The sequence below is a fragment of the Trachypithecus francoisi genome, unplaced genomic scaffold (genome assembly GCF_009764315.1).
Source record: "Trachypithecus francoisi isolate TF-2019V2 unplaced genomic scaffold, Tfra_2.0 Lachesis_group1, whole genome shotgun sequence".
In the NCBI taxonomy this organism is placed as follows: domain Eukaryota; kingdom Metazoa; phylum Chordata; class Mammalia; order Primates; family Cercopithecidae; genus Trachypithecus; species Trachypithecus francoisi.
Genome location: NW_022681454.1, coordinates 79,879,841 through 79,898,956, shown reverse-complemented (window position 1 = coordinate 79,898,956; position 19,116 = coordinate 79,879,841). Strand labels below are relative to the sequence as shown.

General features: G+C 35.4%; 1 protein-coding gene across 23 annotated transcripts in view; it reads left to right on the top strand.

Moving 5' to 3' along the window:
• The window catches only part of FIP1L1 (factor interacting with PAPOLA and CPSF1), an 82,910-nt gene that overhangs the window by 15,847 nt on the left and 47,947 nt on the right, over positions 1-19,116 (top strand). For 12 of the 23 annotated variants that reach the window (XM_033214673.1, XM_033214671.1, XM_033214668.1 and 9 more), the window contains 2 exons: positions 6,864-6,973; positions 15,590-15,697. In XM_033214673.1, the coding sequence (XP_033070564.1) occupies positions 6,864-6,973; positions 15,590-15,697 (218 nt within the window). The remainder of the gene's footprint in view (positions 1-6,863; positions 6,974-15,589; positions 15,698-19,116) is intronic. The other 11 variants (XM_033214679.1, XM_033214678.1, XM_033214676.1 and 8 more) reach the window with 1 other exon arrangement.

Below are 19,116 nucleotides of genomic sequence, written 5' to 3'. Positions count from 1 at the left end.
TGAAAGATTTGAATTTGATGGGTACAGTCTTCATGGTTTTCTTGCCTTGATAGTGTGTTTAAATACTAATATGTTTGGTAGAAATACTGATTTGGGAAGAGGATGTGTATTAAGACTGTGTGTGGCAAACATTTTTTCTTTATGTATGTTGTGGTCTGTAAGAAATGTTGGAAATAGGGCCATAATGAGCAGGACATTGATTTTAAACTAGCCTGCAAACATTTGTGTGGCCAATAGGAAGCTGTTTGAAAGTTCCTGAGCAGTAGAATGAAGTGCAGATCTGGTTTTCAGAAAAGGAACTGGCAGCAGGTTGGGCTGTAGAATGAAAGGGATATGAAACAGATAGGGTTATATTGCCATACTATAGGAATGAAATGAACTAGGGCCTGAACTCACTCATGAGGGTGAATGGGCAAAGGATTGGATTTAAGAATTAAAATTTATTTTCATATCTACTGCAAATAGAATTTTTTCACCCTTAAGTGTGAGACAACTCGTCAGCCTCTTTAAGATAACTTTATTTACTTTTCATTAAATAATTTTCAAACCCAATAACAAGTAGAATAGTACACATGAACCCTTAGGTGCTTATACAGCTTCAACACTTAACGGTGTTTTGACATTCTTGAGGTAACAGCCTTTTGTATACTTCAATATGAATAAAGTTTTACTAAAAAGCAAAATAAAGGAAAAAATTTAACAGGTGTAAAAATAAAGCCACTCATTTGCATGCAAAAACAATTGTGTAATTATTTAATTAGAGTGAGGGGCAATAGAGAAGTGACTAGTGGGAACAGATAACATGTATGCATGAGAAAACACTGACTACAACGTTTTCTTAAAATATTTTTTATTCATTTGTGCACACATGCATAGCTCTTTCCCCCAACCCCCGACTGTGAATCTATGAGCTTTGTCACCAGTTTTCTGAAATTTATAGTTACGTGTCTTGGTCTGTTTTCATCCATTGTACCAACACTCAGTTGCACCTTCTCGATTTGGAAGCACTTATGCTTCACTTGTGGGACACTTTCTCTTTTACTATTTTCTCTGCTTTCTGTTCTATTCTAGATAAATATTGGATATCTTCGAATGGTCTTCTAAATTTTTTTTATTGTTTTTCTCTTTTTTGTCTTTTCCATTATCTGGGAGAATTTTTTATTCTTAAAATGTTTCCACTTAGTTTTCATTTCTGCTGTTAATTTCCAAGAAAAGTTTTCTTTATTATTGTAGTTGTGGCATCTTATTGTTCATGCCTACAGTAATGCAATATCTTTTTCCCCCCTCTTTCAAAGGATATTAATGATAGGCTGTTTTGTTTCTGTTAGATTTTCTTTTCCTGCGTAGTCTGTTTTCAACTTGATTATTTTAGTTAGTACTTTTAGCTTCTGACTTTGACTTTTCTGAGATGTTTGTTGATTGTTGGCCATACACCTATGTAAGGGTGGACTGCTAAAATTGATTGGAAGCTCTGTGCATCTGAATAGAACTTGCTTGACTGCAGGCTTCACTGGAGGGCTGTTTTTTCACATTCCCTGCTGTATTTTTAGGTGTTTTTCTTTTTGTGGTAATCAGATTTGTTTCAGATAAAATATTCCAGTATTCTATCTAGAGGGTATATACTTGGCTAATGCAAATGTTCTGGTAACTGGAGCTTTTAATTTCTGAATTTTTGAGGGGGTCCTGACATGATAATCATTGTCTTTGCTTTCTCATTGCTGACTTAGGATTTAGTTTTCTTTGGTCTGCTCAGTCAGTTACTATTTTTTAATCTAATTTCAAAGTTCTAAATGTTGTTGCCTTCTTAATTTTTTTCCTATGGGTTGAAACAAAATTGTGATAATTCATTTATGGTTGTCTATTTTTCCTTTTTTTGACTTTTAACATGTAGTAATGTTTTCATAAGTTCTTAAAATTTTTTTATAAATATAATTTAAAATGGCTACATAGTTTATTTGGATACACCTTAGTTTACTTAACAAGGTTTTTTTTTTTTTTTTAAGATACTGTTTGTAAAGTTAAACTTTTATAAATGAAGCTATGATAGGCAGCCAAAGGAAATTTCAAAAATAATTTTAAAACTAAGTACAGTGATAGCATAATTTGGGTGAGTATTTAGCTTCTCAAGGTTGTAGACTTAAGTTTTGTTTGGATTTGTCAGATCTGACATAAATTTGTTTTCAGAAAATTAGTTACAATGTCTTATGGTCATTTCTTAAGATATTAGGTCATATGAAATAATCTCATTATGTTCTGGTTAGACAAATTTTGAGTCTGTAATCTTGAGTGTAACATCTGAAGACAAACAAATGGAAAATCAAGTTGACTAGAAAGGGTGCTAGAATAATGAAGATTTTCAGAGTTGTTTAATAGGATGAGGATATTATGAAGAAATTAAGAAAAAAAGAAAAGCTGGGAAACACAAGCAATTTTTGTGTGTTTAAAAATCTGTGCCATTTTCCTAATATCTTCTCTGACCTCACCTCTCTCTTTCTATTTTAATATCTCTTCCACATCTCTTCTCCAGTCCTTCCTGGTTCCTCCTTCCCAGTTTTTAACTGAGCATTGACTGTGCCAGGAAGTATCTTAGGCTTTGTGGGGAAGGGGAGGTCACCATAATAGACATGGAGCCTATAGTCCGGACATTTATTGTGCTTAATGGGAACATTTAGGTATTAATTAAATAATCATGCTAAAGATGATATAAACTACATGTTCTATAGAGTTTGAAGAAGTGACATTTAAGTTGATTGCCAGTCAAGTAACAAATATTTATTGAGTACTTATTGCATGCCAGGTACTGTTTTAGGATGAGACATAATAATAAGGTGATGGAATTTTGTGTGTGTGTGTGTGTGTGTGTGTGTGTGTGTGTATATCTGTATTAATTTTTTTGATTTCTTGTTTATATATCTCAGCATCACAGGGATGAAAAGCACCTCAACAAATCCTATTAGAATAATGAGCACTCATCTTGTGGATATAGATATCACCCTGAGTAGGACTTCATTGGCATAACTATATTTTATGATTTTTTTTGTCTTGAGACAGAATTTTGCTCTTGTTGCCCATGCTGGAGTGCAGTGGTGCGATCTTGGCTCACTACAGCCTCAACCTCCTGGGTTCAAGTGATTCTTCTGCCTCAGCCTCCCAAGTAGCTGGGATTACAGGTGTATACCACCACATCTGGATGTTTTTGTATTTTTAGTAGAGACAGGGTTTCACCGTGTTGGCCAGGCTGGTCTCGAACTCCTGACCTCAGGTGATCCACCTGCCTTGGCCTCCTGAAGTGCTGGGATTACAGGTGTGAGCCACTGCACCCTGCCATAACTGTATTTTAGATGTTAACTTTAAGTAGGCCTTTTAAAGGAATTACCTATACAAAATAATCATTGATATAACAGAACTTCAAAGGAAATAAAACATCGGCTTCTTATAATTAGAATTACATGGTGAGAAGAAGATTCAAAAACAAATGTTTCTATGTTAAGACAAAATGAACTACAATTTGAATCTTTTTTTTTCCCAAGACAGAGTCTTGCTGTCACCCAAGCTAGATAAAGTGCAGTGGCGTGATCTTGACTCACTGCAACCTCCGCCTCGCGGGTTCAAGCAATTCTCCTGCCTCAGCCTCCTGAGTAACTGGATTACAGGTGCCTGCCACCACTCACAGCTAATTTTTTTAGTTTTAGTAGAGACGGGGTTTCACCATGTTGGCCAGGCTGGTCTCAAACTCCTGACCTCGTGATCCGCCCACCTCGGCCTCCCAGAGTGCTGGGATTACAGGCGTGAGCCACCATGCTCGGCCTACAATTAGAATTGTATGCTTTCTTTTACAACCTCAAATGGATATTGCTCATAAAATTAAAAAATCATGCTTTCATAAACATTAAAGCCATCATAAAGTTAGTGGCAATTAATAGCTTCTTTCTTAGTCTCTCTGTATAAATAACCAGTGAACCACTTATTTTCTCCCTGTTGTGCAAAGCCAAATGGTCAATGCAGTTGATTTCAGATTGAGCATTTTTTTAACTAAATTATTGAAGCATACACAGACTTAATACTTTCGGAGAATTATAGGAGTATGAAAGGAAAATTTTGAAATCTGCAGTTTTTACCACCAGAGAGTTCTAAGACATTAAAAGGTATTTTTCTTTTTAACCAATGAAAGAATATTTATGTGCCGAAAAAGATGAGATATTTTTGTTATGGAAGGAAGTGATTGTGCCTCAGACTAGAATCCTTTTGAATTCATGTTTTTTTTCCCTGTGAAGAGAAACCAGGAAGAAGAAAATCCTGTGACACTAATACATCATCCTAGGTGCTGTCAAAGGATTCCTTTTTGTATGGGAACTTATAAGCAATCACACTGTTGCCGTAATGAGATTCTTTTGGGTGGTTGAGTAACTTTCCTTCATTCCTCTTCTTCTGGTAGACTCAGTAAAATTAGCTAGAGAGATCAGTGATCACTAGAGAGTGAGCTGTGTGGTAGAGCTTGGATCCAAGTGGTCCAAACACAGTTTTTATTCTTATCCCCTCTCAGGGGAAGGATACTTATTAATGGAGTGGCATGCATCTTCACTGAAGGCAGTGTGTCTGCTGTTTTCTTCTCATGCCCAAATTAGGTAGTCTCTATCTGTTGATAAAAAGGCTCATAATAAAAATAAAAAATGCAAAAAGGAATTGTTGAAATCTCATTTCTCTGTCACACAAAAGTGAAGTGACAGCTTTCAGTGTAAACCAAACAATCTGTAAATAGTCTGGATTATCTGTGTGACTCTCTTTACAAATGACAAACCTCACAGTACTGCCAACTGTGTTTTCCAGGAAGTTTACTGATGGCAGATTGGAATTTGGCATATATATTGTAAAGGTAAAGTTGACATATTGGGTATTGATATGTATTAGATAATTTCTATGGTTTTTTTCCTTGAGCAGCAGCTCAGTAGATGATGGTGCTATTTATTTATATGGGGAAGATTTGTAGAGGATCAGATTAGGGGAAATTAGTAGTTTTGTTTTGGCCATGGTAACTTTGAGATGTCTGCTAGACGTGAAAGAAGTTACATAGAAATTACTGGTGGTCAGGGGAGCAGTTGGGGACAATAGTGTCAACTCTGAATATTCTTTGACATCCCCAGGCAGAACAATGCATTTCTTTTTGTGTTATTATAACATCTTTTATCTCTTAGATTTTTTTCATGATATTTATTATATTGCTCTGATTGTTGGTGTGTTTGTTTTTTCCTAAGGTCCAGGATCCTGTTGTGTTTCTCTCTATCAGCTTCTGGTACATAATAGATATTCAATAAATGATGAATGAATAATGTTTACATTCTGTCACCAGATCCTGTCAGTTTTACCTGTCAGGTATCTGTCAAGTCCATTTCTTTCTGTTTCCATTGCGTTAGTGCTGATTCTTATCGTCTCATTAGAATCAGGGCATTTAAAAAAAATTTTTTTAAGTGGTAGAACTCATTTTCAAATAAACTAAATGTAAAATCCTCATTGTATGAGGCTATCAATTAGGGATTGGTTTGGACACTATTAATAAGAGATCTATCTGACTATAATGGCCTAAGTGTAAAAGAGTTTCTTTTTCTCACACAATGATTAGTTGGGAGGTAGATGATTTTGGAATTGAATTGGTAGTTCAGATATATCAGTCAAAATGTCTTGAGATTCTCTTGGCTTTTACCTCATGGGAAAGGAGAGCGATGCTGAATTTAAGTGGAGCAGGGAATTTAAATAGAACATAAAATATGCTGTGATATTATTTAAGTGTAAGGAAACTTGAATTTAATTTGTTTAAATTAAATAGTTTGATGATAATTTTAAGATAAAAAGATGAGTATAAAAGCAGAAGAGCATAAAGAAGTCATTTCAGCAGTCTAGAGGAATGTCACTGGGCCACAATCAAAGTCTCTAATAAGAGCAGAAAGGATAGGCAAATCTTGGAGAAATTACGGAGTAAGTAGATAACTGGTTTTGAAATTAATATTAAGAGGGAGAAGGCTGGGCGTGATGGCTCACACCTATAATCCCAGCACTTTAGGAGGCAGAGGTGGGCAGATCACTTGAGTACAGGAGTTTGAGATCAGCCTGGCCAACATGGTGAAATCCTCTCTCTGCTAAAAATATAAAACTTAGCCAGGCATCGTGGTGCACACCTGTAATCCCAGCTACTTGGGAGGCTGAGGCAAGAGAATCACTTTAACCTGGGAAGTGGAGGCTTCAGTGAGCCGTCATTGCACCACTGTACTCCAGCCTGGGCGACAGAGTGAGGAGAGGTATTAAGACAGGTGATTGACTTCAAGCTTTTAAGCCTACTGAACTGGCAGGATGATGGTACTTTTAATGGTGATGGGAGAAATTGTATGGATGTACAGTAGCAGATTATTCACATTTGTGTTACAGGAAATCACAGTCTGAATAGAAAATGGTCAGAATGGGTAAAATGGTCACCTGTTGTTTTCTTAGAATAAGGGTGGTGAACACAGAATGGGAAAATTCTTCAAGGCCTTTCTTGAATTCGAAACAAGAAGTCATAACCAAGTATCGGGGACCTATTTGTGGTGATCTGCGAGAATTTATGAAAGTGCCAAAGAATTACAGTTTGTTCTGCTTCTAAGTGTTATTAATGTGAACTTTTTGATAGTTGGAACATTTTGATCCCATGCTCTGTTTGGTGCCTTTCACCTAATACTATTCTAAAATAGGCTATTTTTAATAAATATTCAGCAAAGAAACATTCTTAGTGTTTAACTTCAAATTAAATGTTGTAAACTTATTTTAACATCTAAAGTCCATTATGTTTGAGTTTTCTATTAAATTAAACAAGCTAATAACCTTTTTTTTTTAAGGTACAGCAGGGAAGAACTGGAAATTCAGAGAAAGAAACAGCCCTTCCATCTACAAAAGCTGAGTTTACTTCTCCCCCTTCTTTATTCAAGACTGGCCTCCCACCAAGCAGGTTAGTTATGTAGTTGTAACTCAATTATTGTACGACATTGGTATCTTTACATTGTGTTTGTGTTACATTAAGTATAAAAGCTCTGAATGTTCTACCAAAAAACTGGAACATTCTACTTTGTTTTAGTACAAAATGAATTCTTCACAAGAAACTTCTTGATGTTTTTCCATCTAAAAAGCCTAGGTAAGCAAGAAGTGAAGTGTGGTATATAGTTATGTATATGTATAAAGAAACAATCTTACATTCAAGAGAGGTGGTAACAATAGTATTCGCTGTTTTCTGTGCTCACTATTCTTACATAAAGAATTATTGGACTTCTAAGTCTAGATCTATTGGCCTGAAGGTCTTTTGCTACTTTTAGTGAAAGAGGCTATTGAAATTTCAGCTTGGAAAATCTTTAAAATTGGAACCATTTTTTGTTGTGCTTTGGTTTGATATGATAATACCTCATATGTTCCAGAAGGTATCAGATATAAGAGGCAAACATGCTAAAAAATGTCTTTTTTACTTAAATGTGACAAATGGTTACCCTATTATGCCATTACCAGGAAACTGGTAAAGGAAAGTAGGCTAAGACTGGCGAAGTTTGAGGTTAGTAGTTTAATCTTGCACTAGATAAGATGACTAAAGTCTGGGCCTGAAACAAATTAATAACCCAAGTATTACTAGTTCTCGGCCAGATCACTTACCTTTTGTGTTGCTTGTTTAAATTTATTTTATATAGTTTTCTGTTTTTGTTATTCTGCAGTTTTGTATTGTTATGAGAGATATTTTAGAATAATCTAATGCAGGAAGAGACCTTACAGTGGCATCTAGTCTAGCTCTAAGATAAAGATTCTTGAAGCTTTCAGCCAAAATTAAATGTTATAAAGTAATCCAGGATTTTTGTGAATTGTCATAGACCTAATGAAATGTGATTATTTAAACTAAATTTAATCTCAAAATGTTTGGTTAAAGAATTTATGATAGCTAAGCTTTTAATATGTAGTAATATTTAATATTTTAATATGTAGTATTCTTTTGGCTTGTACATTTTTTAAGAGGTTAATTTTCATTCATTGAGTTTATGGTGTTCTGCAATATAGAGTGTTGGTAACAGCTTGGACTCTGGAGTGTCAGATTTCTGGAGTTCAGATGCTGGCTCTGCAGCTTACTAGCTGTGCTATCATTGGGCAAATTCCCTAATCTTCTTATGCCTTGATTTCTTAATCTGTAAAATGTAGTAATAGTACTTCCCTCACAGTGTAGTTATATACATTCAGCGGTTTCATTTATGTAAAGTGTTTTAGAACAGTGCCTGGTACCTAGAAAATACTCTAGATGTTTGCTATTATACTTAAACTATTTAAAAATCAGCAACTTTTCTGTATTTTGCCTTTTTTGTTGTTGTTGATTAGCTTTTCAAAATTTGGGTCAGATTACATAGAGCTGTGTGCCATTATAAAAACTTTGGCTTTTCCTATAAATTAAGTAAATGGGGAGTCACTGGCAGATTTTGAGCAGAGCAATGAAATCTTACTTAGATTTTTAAAGTTTCGATTTAGTCGCTTTACTAAAAACAGACTATAGAGTTACTTAGGATGAGTGAAAACAGGGAGACCAGTTAGGAGGTTGCAGCAATTATCTAGGCAAGAGATAATGGTAACTTAGACCAAGATGATGGTGTGGAGATGCTGAGAAGTCGGATACCAGATATATTTCAGAAGGTAAGCCAATAGCCTATCTCGATGGATTTGATGTAGATTGTAGAGGAAAAAGCAGTTAAGGGTGAATCCAAGGTTTTCGTTCTGATCAACTGAACCAGAATGATGGTTTTGTCATTTACAGAGATGGAAAAGACCATAAGGAGGAGTGGTTATTGGAGGAAGAAGACCAAGAGTTCAGTGTAGAACATAATAAAAATGAGATGCCTATTGGACATGCAAGTGGGAAATTTGAGTAGGAAGTTGGCTGTATGGATCTGGAGTAGAAGGGAAGAGTATGGGTTGGAGATAATGAATTTAGGATAATCAGTGTTTACATATTATTTAAATGAAACTACAAAATGGAATAAAGAGGTAAGTATTGATGGAGAAGTGGTAAGAGACAGCCTTGGGGCACTCCCTTGTATGTCAGGAAAATAAGGATTAACTAGTAAGAGGAGAGCAATAAGGAGGAATGATGAATGAAGTAGGAAAAAAACCCACTGTATATCTTGAAAACAATGTGTTTCAAGAAGGAGAAAAGTCAGCTGTCAAATATTAAATCCAATTGATTGGTAAAGAAAATGAAGACTAAGAATGACCACTGGATTTTATTCATGGTCTTTGGTGATCCTGACCAGGATCATTTTCATTTGTATAAAATGAAGTTAAAAGACTTTGTAATGGATTCAAGAAAGAGTGGCAGGAAAAGAATTAGAAAGAAAATATGGGCACTTTTTGGAAGATTATTTTCTTTCTGTGGGGGCCAGAGAAATGGGACAGTATCTGGAGGGAAATGTGGGATCAGGAGAAGTTTTTTTTCAAAACAAAAAAAAATCCAGCATATTGGCTGGGCACTGTGGCTCATGCTTGTAATCTGAGCACTTTTGGGAGGCCGAGATGGGCAGATCTGTTGAGGTCAGGAGTTTGATACCAGCCCGGCCAACGTGGCGAAACACCATCTCTACTAAAAATATAAAAATAGAAAAATTGCAACGCACACCTGTAGTTCAAGCTACTCAGGAGGCTGAGGCAGGAGAGTCACTTGAACCTAGGAGGTAGAGGTTGCAATGAGCCAAGATCACGCCACTGCACTCCAGTCTTGGCGACAGAGTGAGACACTGTCTAAAAAATAATAATACTTACAGCATTTTGTATATTTACGGGAATGAGTTACTGCAGGAGAAATTGATGATGTAAGACAGGGAAGTTGTAGAGCAATGTTGTTTAATAAAGCCAAAGGAATGAGATGTAATATGCAAGTGGAGGAGTTGCCCTTAAGTAGAAGCATGGACCGTTCATTCATAAGAACAGGAGGGAAGGCAGGATACAGGGCACCAGTGCAGATGGGTAGGTGGATAATGGAATGGGAATAATTGAAAGTTCTCTTCTGTTTGCTTTCATTTTTTGCAGCAAAATAATATGCAGACTTATCTGGTGAGAGTGAGGCTGTTGGAAATAAGAGACCAGTGGAAGGTAGCATTGAGTGAGAAGAAAAGAGGTCTGAAATAGGTTTTTGGAGCTCTGTGAATAAACTAGGTGAAAGGAGTAGCTGGGCAGCTGGAGTGAAGTGTGGGGTCAAGAGAAGCCTTTTTTCAAGATGAGAGAATTACAGTATTTTTATATGCTGATGGGAATGAGTTAGCGTAAAAAAATGATGACACAGGGAGAGAAACTGTACAGTACTACTTCCTTATCTGGGTTTCGCTTTCCTTGGTTTCAATTACCTGTAGTATGTTACAATAAGATATTTTGAGAGAGGCCACATTCATATAACTTTTATTATAGTAGATTGTTTTTAGATTGGTGCAAAAGTAATTGCGGTTTTGGACCGTGAAATTTAAATCACGGCTCAAACACATCTTTATTAGGCTCAAACACATCTTTATTAGGCTCATCTTTATTAGGCTCAAACACATCTTTATTAATCAAAATAGAAACTATTACAATCATATTTTTTGCCAATGAGAAATAAGTTTCTTTATTCCTGTAATGTAAAAATCCGTGCTTTGGGATTTGACAAACTCTTGGAAAGCATTTTCTGTATCCCGCTGATTGTGGTAGCGTTTTCCCTGCAAAAAGATGCTGTTGAGTTGCTTGAAGAAGTGGTAGTTGGTTGGCAGGAGGTCAGATGAATATGGTGCATGAGGCAAAACTTTGTTGTTCAATTCATTCAACTTTTGAAGCATTGGTTGTGCGACATGTGGTCGGGCATTGTTGTGGAGAATTGGGCTCTTTCTATTGACCAATGCCAGCTGCAGGCATTGCAGTTTTTGGTGCATCTCATCGATTTGCTGAGCATACTTCTTAGATGAAGTGGTTGTGCTGATATTCAGAAAGCAGTAGTGGATTAGACTGTCAGCAGACCACCAAACAGTGACCATGATTCTTTTCTGGTGCAAGTTTGGCTTTGGGAAGTGCTTTGGAGCTGCTTCTCTGTCCAGCCACTGAACTGGTCATCTCCAGTCATTGTATAAAATCCACTTTTCATCGCACATCACAATCCGATAGAGAAATGGTTCATCGTTTTTGCGTAGAGTAAGACAACACTTCATGAGGATGATTTTTTTGATTTTCAGTCAGCTTATGAGGCACCCACTTACTGAGCTTTTTCAGCTTTCTGATTTGCTTAAAATGCCAAAGGACCACAGAATGGTTGTTGAGTTCTTCGACAGCTTCTTATGTAGTTGTAAGAGGATCAGCTTCAATGATTGTTCTCAGTTGGTCGTTGTCAACTTCCGATGGCCAGCCAGGGTTCTCGTCTCCTTTGTAAAACTTGTGGAACTACCACTGCACTGTATGTTCATTAGCAATTCCTGGGCCAAGTGTGTTGTTAATGTTGCGAGTTGTCTCCGCTGCTTTATGACCCATTTTGAACTTGAATAAGAAAGTTACTCGAATTTGCTTTTTGTCTAACATCATTTCCATAGTCTAAACATAAAATGAACAACAAGTAATAAGTCATTAGCAGAAAAATAAATAAATAAAGCGAGAAATGCCCATTAAAATGATGTGTAACATAACCACTTATTTAAGAATGTATTCCAGTATCAAACTGCAGATCCCAACAGTTCAAAAACCGCAATTACTTTTTCACTCACCTAATATAATTGTTCTCTTTTATTATTGTTGTTAATTTCTTACTGTGTTTAATTATAAATTAAATTTTATAGGCATGTATTTATAGAAAAAACATTGTACTATTGGGTTCAGTACCATCTTCAGTTTCAGGTATCCACTGGAGGTCTTAGGATATATCCTCCACTGAGGGTCTTAGAATATATCCCCCAAGAATAAGGGGGGGACTGCTGTATATTTTCAACTTTTCTCGAGATTAATGGCCATGGGTTTAAAATGAGACAAGTCAGCTGCTTTTTGGATGTTTCTGTTACTCCTTTCAGGTATATGAGTGTTTATACAGATTAGCTAGAGTTGGATTTAACAGAAGTTGATGTATCAGGCAATTATAAAAAAGGAATAAAGGAGATAGGTACATGAGCGTTTACTTGAGAGAGTTATTGTAATGATGGGCCATTGGCTAAGAAGAGATGGAGGGCAAATATGGGTAAGGGACAGCTGAAAGGAGGTAAAGAAATGATGGAAAAATTAGCAGGGCTTTCACTAGTAAACCAAAAATGAATAATTACCACTGCTACCTATAGAAGTTACCTACGTTGTCCATACTGTCACTTTTGTATGTAAAGGCCAGCAGCCACAACTCATTAGGGAAGTTTGTTTTCTGGACTCCATTTGATAAAAAGGATACTTTTCAGTCATTGTGAAATATTTCCCATAACAATATTTGTTTTTGTTTTATTCATTATATTTATGGAGATTGGATAGACATCTTTGAAAGTAAAATTGTATTGACTTTAGGGAGAAAACAGTAAATGTTATTCATTAAGACATAATACAGGATGCACAGTAGATGTTTAAGACTAACGAGCTGTACTACTGACCTAAGCACTGTATTTCCATTGTTGAAAATCTTAGATTGCCTTATTAGTGTATAGATGAGTATTGATATGCTTGCACAGAACTTTTAAAAATATTTTTTCATGCTTTATCAATAGAAATGCTGGGTTTCCAACTTTTTGTACTACCCAGCAAATTGGCATTGTTAAGTAAAATTTTATATTTAACATATCGGAATGCTTTGCTTAATCTTTAGAAGTTTTCATCTTAACTTTTTGTGAAATACATACATACAGAAAAGTGGCGTATCAGGAATGCACATCTTGGTTAAATTTTTACAAACTAAACATACTTTTATAAATCAGGATGTAGACAGATACGTTTTCATTACCCCCAAAAGTCCCCATTATGCCTCCTTCATGTGTTGTTGTCATTTAAAAAAAAGTTTTACTTTGACAAAAATTTAAACTTACAAAGAATTGCAAAAAAAGTACAAATAACTTCCATATACTGTTATCCAGATTTTCCAGTTAATAACATTTTGTCATATTTGCATCATAATTTCTCAAAAACATTGTTCTTACTGAGCCATTTGAATGTTAATTGTAGGCATCGTGCCCCTTTACTCTTAAGTACTTAAGCATGTATTTCCTCAGAACCAGGACATTCTGTTAGATAATCATATGGCACAGTTACCAAAGGCAGAAAATCTAATAGTGAATCAGTACTTTCATCTAATTGCAGGCTATAAATTTTGCAAGTTATCCCAATATGCTTTATGGCAATCTTTCTTCCTGGATTTAGGACTTAATCCAGTTTCTCGCATTAAATTTAACTATTTTATCTTTTTGTTTTTCTTAAATCTGGATCAGCTTCTTAGCTTTTCTTTGTATTTCTTAACACTGAATTTTAGAAGAGTACAATCTAGTTGTTGAGTAGATTGTTCTTGGGTTTGCCTGATAATTTCTCATGATTAGATTCAGGTTTTGCTTTTTGGACAGGAATACTATGTAAGTGATGATGTACTCTTCTCAGTGTATTGGCTTGGAGATACATGGTGTCAGTTTGTCATGTTATTTTATTAGTAATGATAATTCTAATGACTTCGTTGTGGTGGTGTCCTTTGGGTTTCTGCACTGCAAAGTTACTATTTTTTCCTTTGTATTTAATAAGTAATTTGTGGAAAGACTAAACCTGTTCCTCTTCAAACTTTTTAGGGATTTTAGCTCCAGTGATAATTTTTTTCTTTAGTCAGTTATTACTGTAATGGCTGCAAAATAGTTATTATGTAACTCTTACGTCTCTTAACATTTATTAGTTGGCATTCTACTTCAAAAATGAGCTTTCCCTCTCCACCACTTATCACTTAGACTCATAAATTCTTATTTTATGTGTGAGAAAGTATGTATGTGTGGCTTACAAATATAGCTTATTTGTATACATGGTGTTTAAACCATATGTATGATTTATATATACTAAAATTCATTTTGATGTTCAAATTGTTCCTCTTCAAAGTTGCTCCGTGACCTTTTGATATGTCTCCATCTTTTTTTTTTAAAGGTTGTTTTTATAGTTTGGCATTACCAGGATGTTCCAGGCTTATCTTGTAGTTTCCCTGTTTCTTCCTTAGAAGCAGCCATTTTCAAAGGCACTCTGATTCCTTTTAGTGGGGAATGGTAATTAAAAAACAAGTTCAGGGTGCTGGCTGTGCCAATTATACTAGGGCATCCTTATTTCCAGGCCTTTTCAGCACTCAGAGCTAGGAAAGAATTAGCATTTTCAAGATGCAATTGCCATGTGTGTTTTTTAAAATACATTTTAGTCATGAAATCATCATGTTTCTTTTACTTCCATTTGAACGTCACAGGATTCTTATTCCTATTTCCCTTTCCCTATTCCATGTTGCATCTCCTTTTTTTTTTTTTTTCCACAAAGAACCTGGCTCCCAGAATCTTGAAATACACATATAACAGATTCAGAACTTTTACTGTTATAAGAAAACCTATTCAGTAGAGTTTAGGATTTGTTTACAGTTTTTTCTTTGTCTCTTTTTAAGCTAAGGGTATATAGTTCAAATATTGGGTTCAGAAGTTTCCTACAGAGTTGTTTTATTAATAATTTCAAATATATAATTTGGTTCACTGTGTCTGTCTGTATGCAGTTTTAGCATTTGTTTTTCCTTCCACATTCACTGATTTATTTTTTGCATACGTTAAAACATCTGACAGTTCCAAAGGCAAGAGTATCCAAAGATACAAAGAAACTTGTCACACCTTTCTCTGTTTCTTTTATTCCTGTCAGAACAGATTTCATTTAGTTTCTGGTTTATGTTTCCTGTGTTTCTTTTTACATAAACAAGCAGGTGCATAAACATGTATATATGTTCTGTTGCTTTGAAAGAGCATCTTATTAGTTCTGTAAAGTATTGGCAATAGTGCACATATCTGAACTTTTTATGAAGTATGTCAACAGGGATAAAATTAACTTTTTTGGGAACTTTACTTTGAAAGAGTTATTTTGAAATGGATTTTTTATAAAATAGTATAGGTTTTTATGAAACACATCAGAGTGTTGCTGTTAACTGGTCACACTAACAATACTTATATTCATTGTTGAAGAATATAGGGAAAGAAATACCAAAATTTTGAATAAGATTTTGTAAAACTGCAAAAATTAATGTTAAGAATTCATAGAGGCACAGAAATGTAATTTTTAAATAATGTATTGTAACCTGATGTAAATCCTTAGTTCTTTTCTCATTTCTGCATTGACATCATACTATGTTGAAGAATATTTCTAAAAATATTCTAGAGTTAATAAAGTGTTGATAGCACATCTATATTTAAATACTTAGTATCATTAGTACCACAGCAAGTAGTTTATATGACTTGAGAATGATACTGTAGGAACATACTAAAAGACTTTAGAAAACGCATGTCAAGAAAAAAAAAAAAAACAGAACAAGGGGGGTCAGAGACAACAATATGTAAGAAAAAACATAGAAAATTTATCTCACCAGAAACAGCACCTCTTCTCAGTCTCAGACAAGTACTGCCTCCAGAAAAGCCAATTCAAGCGTTGGGAAGTGGCAGGATCGATATGGGAGGGCCGAATCACCTGATCTAAGGTAAGGCTATTTTTAAACATTGGATACTCCCTGATGTTTAGATCATCAATGTTGTTTTGCCTTAATAGTAAGATAATAAATTTTGACTGTACCATATTTTTACCCTCCAAATTATGCTTTTTCAGGGTACAGTTGTAGGTTTTTTAGTTATCTTATAAATCAAGACCCAGCACTTGTCTTGCCACCCATCTTTCTGGCCGTTTATAATATTTAATGAATTACATTGAACCATGCTAATGGATGCTCAGTAATTTTTTTTTTCCTCCTCCTTGCTGCAGGTTAATCCTTTCTCATACCATCCCATTTTTAAAAAATTCCCAGGTGCTTTTCACTACTTATCGAATAAAACCTAACATTCTGAGCCAGTATTTACATTCGGACCCATAAAATTTAACTCTACTGAATCTTTCCAATCTTATACCCTACTATAGTGCAAAAACCTGTGATATCATTAAGTGGACATAGTAGCTGCCCTGGAATATGCTGTTTCCTTTATTGTTGTTATGCTTTTGTTAATGATCTACCCTCCATTGAATTTTGGTTTGTGTTCTGAATCTTAAATTTACAAAGCATACAACCTTGAATGGATATTATAATTTCTCCGAGCCTGAAAATTGAAATAATAACTTCATCTTTAAGGGATGCAATGAGAAGCAACTGTGTTCCAATATGAAAGTATATTACCTGCAGTGATCAATCTGAGAGATTGCTTTCATAACCTGACTTCAAAATACAGACCAGAATACTTCCCTAATTTATCATTTGAGGTTTTAAATAATTATGGTATACAAGGGTAATTTTGTTTTTGTTTTGCTTTTGTTAGAGAATTTTAAGCAATTTACCTGATTAGCTCAATGCTATATAAATATATTTACAATTGTTTTAATTTAAAAACTTAAAAAATACAAATGTAAATTGTGATCAAGTACCTTTGATCATAGCACCTAAAAGAAAAGGGAGGAAACACTATCAAAATTTGATTTTCTTACGTTTCATTTTCTATACAGTCCTAATTATCTATTCCACATGAGTTGTAAGTATTTCCTATTAGGAAAGAAGCTTAGTCATTCTTAAAAGTGGATATACATCTCAAAGTAAGAATATCTACATTGTAAGTCTAGTAACTAATGTAGATAAAAATATACTACCTGCATTCTTAGAATAGTGTCAGTTGCATTTGTTGCTTTAGTAGGTTGAGGAAAGTTTTCATCTTATTATTTTGAAAGTACTCGTTGATTTTTTTATCTATGTATTATGTAATATTTATCTTTGTCTTTGAACACTAAAATTCTACTTGAAAAACCAATAGAAATTTCAACAGTTATTTTAAATAAAGGTTAGATCTGACAAGTGTAGAATGAAGTGTATGAGTCTTTTCACATTCAACATCTCTGTGGAACCTAAAAGTTCATAATTGTACTAATACAATTTCTGTATAACAACTAACTCGATTATTGCATAGAGAAACACTTGGGTTTATATTTAACCTGGCAGTGTGGACGGCCTATTTACTGAACCTAAAAGGGCCAGACAACAAGATCTTATAAACTTATCATGCTATTGATAAAGAAACTTAAACTTACAACTGTTTTATTGCATAAGTATTGGACTTGGATTTTAGGTTTAGTTTTGTTAGTAACTACCTGTGTGAATTAAGGAAGGTTTCCTAACATGCCTATGCCTCCATTACCACAATTGTAACATAGTGGAGTTAGACGGTGTAATTTGGAAAGCCTCTTCAAACCTGAAATTCTTTATTTTTTGACTAGTCCCTGGTTTACAAGGGAAACTAGTCCTTGGTTTACAATGGAAAAAGAGATTTGAGAAATTAGAGAATTTGCCCAAATTCACAGCTAGTTAAGAGGCAAAACCAGAACTAGAATACCTGCTTTTCTGGCTTGTAGTACTGATAGTTCAGGCAAGTCTACTTTCATAGACAAAGGCATAGAAATGCTTAAAATAGGCCAGGCATGGTGGCTCACTTTGGGAGACCGAGGCAGGTGGATCACTTGAGGTCAGGATTTCAAGACTAGCCTGTCCAACATGGTGAAACCCTGTCTCTACTAAAAATACAAAAATTAGCCAGGCATGGTAGTGGGCATCTGTAATCCCAGATACTCAGGAGGTTGAGGCGGGATAATCACTTGAACCCGGGAGGTGGAGGTTGCATGAGCCGAGATCACGCCCCTGCACACCAGCCTGGATGACAGAGTGAGACCCTGTCTCAAAAAAGAAAAAAAGGAATACTTAAAATATGTTACTTTCAATGTAATATTAAACTTTATTTTTGTTTCTTTGGCTTTGTTGTTTTAACATCTGAAATTCCTTTTATATCAGCTATTTGACTTAGAATGTTTTATTTTAAATTGTTTTACTTTAGATATAATACTTTATTTTTGGACATCAAATGGCTAATTTATAGCGAAAATATTGGTTCCCATACCTGAAAGAGATACATCTCAGTGCTTTATCTTTAGCAACTCCATCTATACCTACTTCTCTCTAAAAAAGATGCTTTGGAAACAAAAAAAGCTCCTCACTTTGACTTCGTAATTAGTCTCAAGGAATATATGTGGAAGGAAATTTGAGGCTGTATTTTCATTATGTGTTTTGTGCTTTAGAAAATTCTAAAAATAGGCTGGGTGTGGTGGCTTATGCCTGTAATCCCAGCACTTTGGGAGGCCAAGGCAGGTGGATCACCTGAGGTCGGGAGTTGGAGACCAGCCTGACCAACATGGAGAAACCTCGTCTCTACTAAAAATACAAAAATAAACTGGGCCTGGTGGCACTTGCCTGTAATCCCAGCTACTCGAGAGGCTGAGGCAGGAGAATCACTTGAACCTGGGAGGCAGAGGTTGCAGTGAGCCGAGACTACGCCATTGCACTCCAGCCTGGGCAACAAGAGTGAAACTCTGTCTCGAAAAGAAAAGAAAATTCCAAAAACAGATAACCTGGATAAAAGCTACTTTTTCTGTTTTCAAACACACACGCACACACACACACCCCTTGCGCTCTCTCTCTCTCTCCCCCCCTCTCCCCCCCTCTCCCTTTCTCTCCCTCTCCCCCTCCCTCTCTACCCCCCACCTCTGTCTCTTTCTCAGGCTACTTTTCCTCTTAAAACAGACACACACACTCTCTCACTCTCACTCTCTGGTAGTGTAAGAAAAACTAGATTCCAGCTCTTGTAGTTAATGTAACTGACAAGTGTGGAGTTTGAGGCATTGCTTAAATGTTTGTAAAGAACAAGTAAATAATGATTAAGATCTTTTTCGTAAGTTATTATATTTGGGCTGGGCGCTGTGGCTCATTGCCTGTAATCCTGGCACTTTGGGAGGCTGAGGTGGGTGGATCACTTGAGCTCAGGAGTTTGAGACCAGCATAGGCAATATGGCAAAACCCCGACTCTACCAAAAAGACAA